The following is an 11817-nucleotide window of genomic DNA, read 5'->3' as shown; positions in this document are numbered from 1 at the left end:
AACTCCAACTCTACAGATGAGCTCTACTATTTAAAGTAAAGCAATGGGAATCCTTAACAAAATCAAATTAGCTGCAGCACTCAAGAGAACTATCTACTCATGTTATTCCTCATGTCTTTAAAACTCAAAACAAGACCCGTTTTAATTTCCTTCGGAAAGAAGTGGGGTCCAACATTTGTCCTTGCCTTTAACCAAAATATCTAAGCCTAGAATAAAAAATATTTGGTGAATTGGCTTTCACCTCTTTATTTTTTATATCAAAATGACAGCAATCAAATAAAAGCTTTGTAGCAATTGTACGAAGGAAAACCCCCAAAAGATGTCATCAAACATTTACATGAAACAATTTGCAGTGAAACAATATTTTACAGTGCATTTTAAACAGATCTTTATACAAGCGACTAAATTATAACTATGTGTATTGATGGTTCTTATCGAATAAGCTCTTGCTATAATGCGTTTATTAGACTTTACTACTGAATACACAAATTCCTTCATATGCAGGAGCCCTTCATGCACATCAGTCATCTTATCTTTTTATAGTTGGTTTCCCTAAGTTATGGCAACTAGTCTAAAAGGAAAAGGAATGTTCTTTATGTACATTTGCTTGAAGGCAGCTTCATGGTGAAGAAGTATTTGAAAATATCGAGAAAATAATACAGTTAAAAATAAATATACAGAATTAAAGTGTAGAATTTATTGAAGAAAAAAAAGCATTTAAAGGCAAACATTGTAACAGGCAACCAAATTTACTCATACTAGGCCTCAAATGGTTGAAGCAAGATGGTTGACAAGCTTACATGACTAGCAATGCTTAAATGTGAATACACGGTTTACTTATTGACCTTCTCATGGACATTTTCTTCATAATGAGTAATAGTTGCATACATGTTTTCATCTAACTCTGCAAAATGTTTCTACTTACACAAAGATCACTGTTAACAAATAATTAGAGATGTGTTATTTAGTGAGGAAATGAAGAAGTTAACCTATGAAGATGCAGAATTTCTAAAGGGAATGAATGATGTGAAAGTTCAAGAGTTAACACTGTATTTAATAAAAAATGTTTCACTTGATATGGCGTTTTTTGGACTATTGTATTACTGTGATAAGCTGGGGAGTGAATACGTTCCCATGAGTACATCAGAAGCTGACTAGTCGACAGAACACGCAACATGAAGATTGCAAGAGTATTTTTGTTTGTCTATAATAATGCGTGTTCCTAGAGTAGGTCAAACTTATTTACTCCGAGATCTCTGATACACTGTCCAACGCTCAGACTTATCCCCTCTACCAAGTCCATGCTGTTTTGAGACTCTACTCAGTTTCTTGAACTTTTCTTTATGGGAAGCTCTGCTTTGATCGATTATTGATTTCTTCAGCTTACTATTAATGCTAAAGCTTCATGCTGCTACTCTCACTATCTTGCTCAAAGTAAAAATCTTTATGGGGTTTGAAAGACACCCTTTATTCCCACTGTTAGAATAGAAATGTTCTTTCCTTTATAGAGAGATTTATTGATTACTTATTGATAAATTGATTTCTAATTAGATTCTGATGAATAAGATTGATGAATTTAACTTGATACTTAATAAAGAAAACTTACTAACAATTTTGAATAATAAAACTCTTTAATTCATACCAAACTCCCATTACGGTCTACTACAGATAGAGATTGTAATAATGTCATGTGATATACAGTTCCTGATTAATCTCACTCAACGTTAAAGGCCCATCAACCCAGGGACAGCAGGGGATAGCCCTGATACTCATAGACCACAATTGTAATTGAAACAAATTCCTGCTCCAGTAAAATTGGTTGCAGATTAATGGTTTACATTATAAGAATATGAGCTGTACATAATTACCCAAAGTTTCAGTAATGCCGGAGTCCCAAAGCTCACATTTTGAAGATTGATGAGGTGCAGTTTAGAAGGCAGTTGCTCTATTGAAGGTTTGAGTATCAATAGGGTTATGCGGTTGTTGATTTTTGCTAACATGTTGAAGAAGAGTGTTGACTGAATTAGTGATTTATATGTGCTATTGTTGTGAAGTTGAAGAGGTTATCGGACTCCGAAGTAGAAGAAGATCCCGGGATAGATAAATAAGAGTTGAGTTATGGTTTTCTTGTCTGCTAAAGAATTGTGGTGTAGGTCATTAGGTACTGTAGACTGCACAATTCACACAGGGATTATAAAAAATTGTGGTGAATGCACCATTTGCGATTGGTGTTGACAGAACCTATTGCACAAAGGTGAAGCTACATTGAACTGTGATTTCCGACATGCGAGATTTCATTTGCATGTATGAAAAACCTTTGTGTGTGTAGAAGTCATTGGGCATCAAAACATACATGTTTTGATTGTTGAATTGGTTCTGTTTTCTTTAGAGGAGCAGACAAAGATTGTTTATTTATGTTGACTAAGAGTTGTAGAATTGTGTGTACAAGAACATTGTAAACCAGGGTAAACTGCTGCAAAGAGTGTGATCATTCCCCATATTTGTTCGAACTAGGTCTCAAATGGCTGAAGCAAAAGTGCCTGACAAGCTGCCATGATTAGAAAATGCTTAAATGTGCATAAAGAGTGGATTTCTTGAATTTCTCATAGACAAGTTTTGCATAATGAATAATTGCTGCAATAAATGTTTTCATCTAACTGCAAAATGTTTCTACTTACACAAAGATTACTGTTAACAAATGATTAGAGATTTGTCATTTTGTGAGGGAATGAAGAAGCTCACATATGAAGATGCAGCATTTCTAAAGGGAATGAATGATGTGAAAGTCAAAGAGAGTTAACGTTGTAGTTGATAAGAAATATTTCACTCAACATTGCTGTTTGTAGACTATTGTATCCTGGTGAGTAGATGGGGAGAAAATGCATTCCCATGAGTGCATCGGAAGCAGATTGGTCGACAGAAGAGAGAAGAAACAACATGTAGACTGAGACAAAATTTTGTTTGTCTATATTAGTGTGTGTTCCTAGAGTTGGATAAATTCTTTACAACACTACCCCTGAGTCTACCACTCTTTACCCCAGTCCACAATGCTTTAAAACTCAGTTTCTTGAACCTCTCCTTATGGGAAATTCTGCTTGGATCTGTTGATTTACTGATCTGATCATTAATGCTAAAGCTTTATGCTTGTAATCTCACTCTCTCAAATGGCTTTTGACTGACACCTTACTGTCTTCTCACTTTGAACCTAGCTATTTTCTTTCCTTTATGAAACATGCTTAACAGACATTAATGCGATTTATCGATTGCTTATTGATTTCTAATGAGATTCAAATGACTAAGATTGATGGATTTATTCTACTTGTGACCTAATAAATTTAAATAATAAAACCTTTTAGCTCATACCAGACTCTCCTTATTGTCTAATATAGATAGAGGCTGTGATAAATAAATAAATATGAGGTAAAACTCCGGATTAATCTCATTTAACGTCAAAGGTCCATTGAACCAGAGACAATGGGGCTTAGCCCCGATGATCGTAAACCGCAATTGTAATTGAAACAAATTCCTACATAAGCAATAGTTTATTATGGCAAGAGTACTACTAAAGCTTGGTAGAATGTGATATTTATCCCTTGATATGTGCAAACCAAGGACATAGCAGCAAATGATTTATGTAGTTCATCTCTGCCATAGCCCTGCAAAGGTAGCTTTAAGATAGATTTATAGCCTGCTGTAGCGAGCTATACCGGCCCGCTCCAGCATTCGGCGAGGGCCTTTAATGGCAGGTGTATCCCAACTAAGGCAGTATATAAAGCTATTAGAAAATTCCACCCCCTGAAGGCTGAATGTTCTAATTAGAAAACAAAGGCTTCTCGAAGACTAAGGGGACTGAAATCCCCCTCGGCTCCAAAGCTTTTGTTCACAGATCTTGCTGTGAATGTTCTACAATTAACATTTGCAGGCAGGGCTGTAGATGTTGAACATTCATAGCAAGAGCATTGAAAGGGGCCTGAAGTCAGCCCCTGGTTCTTTCCGGCTGAGCTGAACTGCTTTTTGTAGTTCAGCCAAGCCAGGCAGATCCAGGAGCTGAGCAACATTAACCTCTCCCTCCCTCTGAAGCCCTAGTGACACTGACCTACAGGAGGAGGGAAGGGTAAATGCTGCGTGTGTCCTCCACAGCCTCTGCCTTTTGCTTTCCTCTGCCTAATTAATATATTTTCGAGAGGTAAGGGAAAGAGAAAGGCTGAGGCTGTGCATTAGGACATTGAAATGTTGAGAGCCATAGGCCAATACCAGTTTTCTAGGCCGCTGCTGCTTTATTGGATTAAATGGAGCTCTCAACATTCCAATGTTCTAATATCTTCTCATATCTAAATTAAGAGAATGCTCACTTTATTTTTACTCGTCCACTTATTTTTAGAACTTTCTGTTCTCCACGCTGTTTAATTTAATCTTTTATTGTGTGCATTATACCAATCACATCACAGCTCACAAGAAAATAGTGTTTAATTGCACGTATTTCAGCCTGGACAGATATTTCTGTAAAATATTTGGGCTTACACGGACCAGTGATACTAAGGCATCTTTCTGCACCTAATACAAAAGTTCTGATCATTCCTCCAGTAACTCTACTTTGCACCAAACCTGGCGGGCAGCTTTGGAATTCAGCTTTTAGAAACCCCAATTCCATCTGCAATTATGTAGAGAACCCACAGCCTTCTGAGATTCACACATTTCTGAGTTCTTCTTTGCCAGACGTAGGTACGGTTCAGGAATGCAGGTCTGATGCCTCAGATTTGTTTTTCCCAAACTCAATTACCAGAGGTTTTCCGAGGAGATTGTATCCATTTACCAGCAACCGGGCTTTCTCTGCCACAGCCACACCTGGAAAAGACATAACACAAACTCAGTTTTTGACTACCATTTAGCCTGTTTAAGCCTTAATTTGGAATCATTTACCAAGCATCATCAAGGTTGCTTGCATGAGTACATCCAGCATTTCTATCTATAATTCCCCATTCTGTGAAATCCCAGAAATTATACCTCCTGATAGAAGGAACTCAGAGTAAAATTTAAAATTGTACTATTTTCGCAGATGGGGAGGCGATCATAGACTCAACTTGCGCACGCCATGAATATAATATCTTATGCCCCCATTCAGAGTGTCTTGTATTTTTCCTATTAAATCCACTCCCCACCATGGAATTACTGATACCAGGTGTACTGAAAAGTCTGTGGTGGGGGAAGTTAACAGGGTTTACAGGTTTAATTGGAAGTTCCCACAGAAATGAAAGTAAACAGATCTGTGGATGAACTAATTCTGATGGGGCCAGTAAGTGCTGCCTACTCAAGTGGAATTAATTGGCCACGCATAATGAAAGCTTTTGTGACGCTGTAGTCTACTAAAATAGTACCTTGACTCTGTAAGACAAGGGTAAATTAGTGACATATGGGAATAAGTACCCACTGTCATAAATTAGAAGGATAGTGCAAGTGACCAATGGGTTCCATGACAGTAAAAATTAATGGAACTCCGAGGTACCTTGTAATACCCTTATGATGTGTAGTAAGGGTTACTTTATTCCTTATAATACATGGTTCCACCATAACATTTCCCACAAATTAATGAAATCCTTGGCGTGTAGCTCTTTTGTATTAAAGAGAGATCATGTTTGTAAACATGAAGAATACAATAGAATTTCCAATGCAAAAATAAACAAATCAAAAAAGCTGTAGACATTTGTTGCAAAAAGATATGATATCAGTTTAACAGTTTAATTCAAGTCAGATTTAAAAAAGAGGTGCAGTAGCTCAGAATACGTAGAAACATGCAGAAATGTTCCAACTTTTCTATAGTTACGTAGGAAGTGCAAATGTTGCCATAAATATTTTTTTTTTTTTTGCGTATCACTGTCAACCATCGAATTGTGAAGATTGTATGGATTTTAATAAACAGTGCATTGATAAACGTGTCCACTAGTCTCATAAATAACCCAAGTTGAAAGAGATCATGAATGTTGTAACACAATTTATAAGAATTTATAAAAAACAGCTGTGATCATGACGGTCATTGAATTCTTTGTCCATAAACGGAATTAACCCAGTTTTAATATGATAATAAACATGAATACTGTAACGCAGTTTTATAAAAAACAACTAAGGTCCAAACAATCATTGAGACCTTTGGGGTACGAGGTATTGAGATGATTATCCAAAATACCTCCCATCTCAGTAAATGTTGTGAGCTGTCTCTTCCCAGAAGAATTGGCATACATTCCAATATACAGAAACAAAGTCGACTGGAATTGTGATTGTGAGAGTTAAAGTGTGTTGCCACTGTGGACTTAGTGTTCTTCAACCGAATGTTACTTTTGTGTTCTATAACACGTGTTTTGATTTTCCTTGAGTTTTGCCGACATAACTTGTCCGCATGGACATTTCAACATGTATATAAGATTACTGCTGTCACATGTACCTGTGACCTTCAATTTGATTGGTGTTCCCTTGGTTGGATGAAGTATCTGGTTTCCCTTAATGACTGGTTTGTAATTCCCGCAATTGTGACACAGGAGAGTCCCCGGTGCCTGGTTGTTGTACTTTGTTCTTTCTGTCGTAATAATTCCTTAGAGTTGCGTGTGCGTGAGTAACGGCCAGTGTCTGATTATCGATTTCTTAATTCTGTGGCTCGTAGTTGAGAATTTGGAAACAAATACAGATCGTTGTTCTTCACTCTTTTGTTTATGTGTGAGTAGGTCCCTGCGTTCTATATTTTGAACTCTGATTGTGGCTTCATTTAAGATGCTGTCAGGGTATCCTCTTTGCTGAAATTTCTTGACTGTTGTGGTCATGTGTTCTGTGTAAAATTCTTCTGTAGATGCTATTCTTCTGATGCATAGCAATTGAGAAAATGTTACATGTTTCTTCAATGAAAGTTGATGGAAACTGGTATAGCCTAGAAGATTGTTTCTGTCAGTTATTTTTGTGTGGACTTTGGCTGTTATTATTCCGTCGTGATTTAATATTCATACATCCAAGAAAGCAATTTCATTCTTGTTAATAGTAGATGTGAAACTTATTTTCTCATTCACCTTGCATATAGCCTGTGATAAAGCTTTTTCTGTTCCTTTCCAAAGAATGAAAATATTGTCTATGTACCTTTTGTACATGATTAGATTGTGAGTCCAATCAGGGTGATTCAATACATGATCCAATTCGAATCAGTACATGAAGATGTTAGCATATGCCGGAGTGGCACAATTTCCCATGGAAGTTTCAGAGGAGTGGATACAAAATTGCTCTTGCCACTTAAAATAACTGTAAAATAACGTAAAGTGGAGCAGTTCCATTAAAAAACTTTAAGATCTTCATCTTTGTTGGTGTGTATTAGAACAGATTCCAATGCTGATAAGCCCCAGTTGTGGGGGACGGAAGAATAAAGTGACTTGACGTCAATTGTACATAGAATCATATCTTTCGTATAATAGGGTTTGAAGTCGTCAAAGATGTTTAAAAAATCAGTACTGTCCTTGATGTAAGTGGACATATTACAGACAATTGGCTGAAGATGTTTGTCGATGTATTTTCCTACTGGTTCATGGATGGAGTTGATGGTGGAAACTATTGGTCGAAATGGAAGTGTAGTAATGTTTTTATAGATCTTTGGAATTATATATATATATATTGTACAGCAGGATTGGTTTTGATGATGTACTCTTTTTCTTTTCTTCCAATGGTGCCTTGATCTATAGCATTATCTATTATCCAGGTCAGAATCTTTAAAAATTAATTTGTGAAATCAAATCTGATTCTCCTATATGTGTTGTTGTCATTCACATGTGTGTTGATGTTTTTGAGGTAAAAATCGGTATCCATGATCCCCAGGGTGCCGCCCTTGTCCGCTTGGCGAATGGTTATGTTGCTGTTGGAAGCCAGTTGTTCTAAAACCTGCTTTTCTTTTCGCGTGGTGTTGGTAACTTTTGACCTCAGTTGTTTGAATATTTTCTCCACGTCCTTCAATATAACTTTTTCAAATGCAACTAGCACTTTGTGACTGAGCAGAGGTATAAATCTACTTTTGTTTCGTAATCCCAAAAGGTGTCTTGCTTCAACTGGTCTGGTTTTTCCACTACATTGGTGAAAAAATGTCTTAATCTTAGTGACCGCAAACATTTGTATACATACACTTGTGTTTCCAAGATGTTGGAAAGGTACGTTGGGACATAAGAGGGGCCTTTCTGTAACGTTTGAATATAAAACTCGGTCAGCTGTGGTTTAGAAATATTTATCACTTGGGTTTCTGACTTCTCGTGTTTTTGGCCACTGTAACTTGTATGGATTTTCTTCTTTGATCTCTCCCTCAGAGTTCTTCTTCTTGTCTGATACCATCTCTAAAAAAGGTAAGCCGGTAGTTGCTTGTGCTGCAATGTTGCTGGATGTTGAGGGTCTGGTATCTTCGGTTCTCAAATTAGTTGTTTTCAAAGGTATTCGTCTCCTATGTTGTGAGTCATCATTAGACGATGATGTATCGTCAGTTGATCTTGCTGTAGTAGGTTTCTGTTGCCAGCGACGTGCGTATATGTCAGCTCAATTGTAAACTTCTCCGAGCTTGTAATCCGTTGTATCTTGTTTAAATTTTCTTATTTTTCGCTCATTGATTTCCTTTGTGTAACTATTGAGTTGTTTATTGATGTCAAATAAAACTGTAAACAAATTACGGTCATTATTACTAATACTAAACTAATTTAAAACGTCATCTTTTACATTCCTTACACTTTGTAAGTTTGGCACGACTGTTATTTCCGCACGTTCGTCATTCGTGAGCACATTGTTATTGACCCTCATCTTGTGATGAGTGAGATTTGTATGATTCAATAGATACCATTAAGTTAATTGTGTTTCACCTACTGACCAGGTTTTCCTTCACCTGGGTCAACGGGCTTGTTAATTTTGACAACTGCTGTTTTTTTTCTCCGGTAACTCTTCCTTTTACACAAATTCTGAAAAATGTATTTGTATTCACAGCAGTTTCTCCTGTACCCAATTGAATGTTCTAATTCATGTTTTCAGATAAAAATCCTCTGAAGAAGGGTTAAACCCGAAATGCATTGGCCAGAAATGACAACTCAATCATCTAAGAAATGTATACTATGAAAACAATAGTACCAAGTTGAAATAAATCGAATTTATTGAAAACCTCACAAACAGTCTATAAGGAAATGTATGTAATTCCTTTTTGGTGTGCAACTTCGGGACGCTTCTCTCACGAGAGACGGCGCTTGTTCTCTTGATGGAGCGTAATGGCCAGAGCATCTAACTTCGGAGGTGGGTAACCAGGTTCGAGCCTCGGCATCAGCTCAACATCCTGTGATTCTGGGCAAATCACTTAACATCTCCAGGCCCACCATAAATTACTGTGCCCTTAACGGGTGCTCATGAAAAGCGTCGGTGTTGATAAATAAGTGCAAAGCAGTGCTGAGCACCGGAAACCACCGGCTCAAATTAAGCCCTGCTTTGCAGACATTCCCCAACGTAGGTGCCTAAGATGTGTGACAAGTGCATTCTCTACCCCCATGTTTTCCATTAGAGTCCACAGTTTTGAACAGTTGTTGAGAGCACAGAAAGATCCAAAAAAGCTATTATATATGGTACTTCTCCTGCCCTTTATGTACTTCCCTATTAAGAGTACGACTCCCAGCTTTATGTTTTTTTTTTGTTTTTTAACATTTCCATCTGTAATTATCCATATTTATGTTTGGACCAACTTATTGGTGTTCATCCATATTTATTTTGTGTTTTGGATATAAATGGAGCTGTAAAATGGAATATTCCCACATTTATTTATTTCTTAAATGTGCACTAATAAGCGGATATCTGCTGCATTTGAGCAAATTAAGAAGCCACATATATCTATCGTCACTAAACCCAGAGGTGCATATTAGCGTTATACCACAAATGTATGTTATCATATGCCTGTTTTTAATTAATTCTCATCCTGTTCTTTAACTCCTTGTGCTGTCTATCTGTGTAGCTGTTGCCATGAATTCATGAAAGATGGCACAGAGTCTCTCACAAGAAGAACAATTTTCTGTATTTTTCTGCTTTTAAAAATAAATGCAGACAGGAAACACAATGTTGTCTGGCTGTACTTATCTGGTAAAAACCAATAAAAAGGGAAAACTGGGAGCCTTAATTAAGATACACCACTGAGGCATTGCTCTACTGTGCTAATGTCCAGGTAGAATCCAGTTTGCATAGTTGACAAGACTTTATTTTCTTCTGCTTACACCTCCAATCTAGAAAGAAGGACTCAGCCCAAGATTTTAGTTGCGGGGTCCATTAAAGGGACAGAGCAACAGCAACTAGGTTAGTTCCTATCCCCCTTTTTAATAATGAGTACTATCACTGCTTCTTTCCATTAAGCTATTATTGGGCCAACAGTATTAGCTCGTAAAATGTTAGTAATTATTGCAGTCCAAAGTGGAATATTCTATTTGAAAATGTCCAATGGGACGCCATCAGGTCCTGGTTCCTTCACTGAGGGGCTCTTTTTGATTGCCAAAGTAACTTCTTTAATGTCAATAATTTGACATAATACCAAATTAGTTTGTTTATGTATTTATTTAGTTTTTTATATAGTGTAAATGTGAACCATCAGGGTATCAGACGCTTCACAGAGATATTGTGATTACAGTAGTCATAGGAGCAAGCAATCATATCTAACACTTGAGTGAAGCATTAAGCACTTGAATGAAGCTGAAGAGCATATGCTCAATGAATGACTGTTTATTGATATAGTCTACATCAAAGACCTTAGAAAAGTGATTGATCCAAATGTTAACAGGAATAAACCACTCAAACTTGGGAGCTGCATAGACTGGAAAAAAGATAAGTTCACTACTTCCCAGAACCCTCTGCTCTCCAAATATTCCCTGTTGCTTCAAGATTCTCCCCAGCCTTGCCTCCCATCTCTTTTCCTCTTTCCTCTCAGACTATCTTAAATGTCCGCAGAGTGTTTTTTAAATCTTGAAACGTGGGCTGGATTTAACCGCATGCGCGCTAGCGGAATTCCGCTCGCACGCTGGGTTTTTTAAAAACGCACTTTGCGTGACGAGCTGGGCTCGTCATCAGCGTGCGAGGAGGCTACGCAACGACGAGCCCAGCTCGTCATCAGCGTCGAAGGGGTTAAAGGTTAATTTAAGCTGCATATGTCCACATAAGCCTCTTGGAGAGAAAATTAAATATTGCTGTATGTCCTAAATAAGGGGTCTTCAACCTTTTCTGTAGTGAGAGCTACTTCTGATCAGTAAAAATTGTTGTGAGCTACTAAAGGCCGAGCAACTCACACATTTTTCTGAGACAACCCCCCACACCCAGCTTCATTGACTTTAAGCCTAATTATTGGTGTTTATCAGGGAAGATAAGGAAACACTTCCCACATAGGATCACAAACCAAAGAAAATATGACAAACCACTCACAGTTCACATGCCATAGCGTGCTGACCATGCAGGTAAGTGCTTCAGTTCAACACATTGGATTAGTAAGCGCTATAATAGATAGAATGCTGCAACAGAAGGCCTCCCCTTACTTCATTATCAAATAAAGTAAAGTAAACAAAGTGAGAAAAGTTATGTTACAAGTGAATATATATGACTTTTTTTTCATGCTCGGGCCTTTGCAGACTATTAAAACAGCAACAAATGGCTGATGTTTGGAAATGTGGCAACCCTAGTTTCACTATAAAGCACTTCACTCATTTCTATAACACATGCTTCAACTCTGCAAAGTCCAGAAAATGCATAGCCATAGTTCTTCACTCTGTTCAGCACAGCAACGTACTGTCAGCTAAGCCTTGCACT

General features: G+C 37.4%; 1 protein-coding gene across 1 annotated transcript in view; it reads right to left on the bottom strand.

Annotated features, from left to right (window-relative positions):
• Window positions 1–230: 230 nt before the first annotated feature.
• RBM41 (RNA binding motif protein 41) overlaps window positions 231–11817 on the bottom strand; it is a 163055-nt gene continuing 151468 nt past the window's right edge. Inside the window, exon 7 of the mRNA XM_086964649.1 lies at window positions 231–4845. Coding sequence (XP_086820775.1) covers window positions 4730–4845 — 116 coding nt within the window. The 3' untranslated portion in view covers window positions 231–4729. The remainder of the gene's footprint in view (window positions 4846–11817) is intronic.

The sequence above is a fragment of the Lissotriton vulgaris genome, chromosome 4_1 (genome assembly GCF_964263255.1).
Source record: "Lissotriton vulgaris chromosome 4_1, aLisVul1.2, whole genome shotgun sequence".
Taxonomy (NCBI): Eukaryota; Metazoa; Chordata; class Amphibia; order Caudata; family Salamandridae; genus Lissotriton; species Lissotriton vulgaris.
Note: the sequence above shows the minus strand (reverse complement) of the source record. Positions and strands in the feature narration are given on the sequence as shown.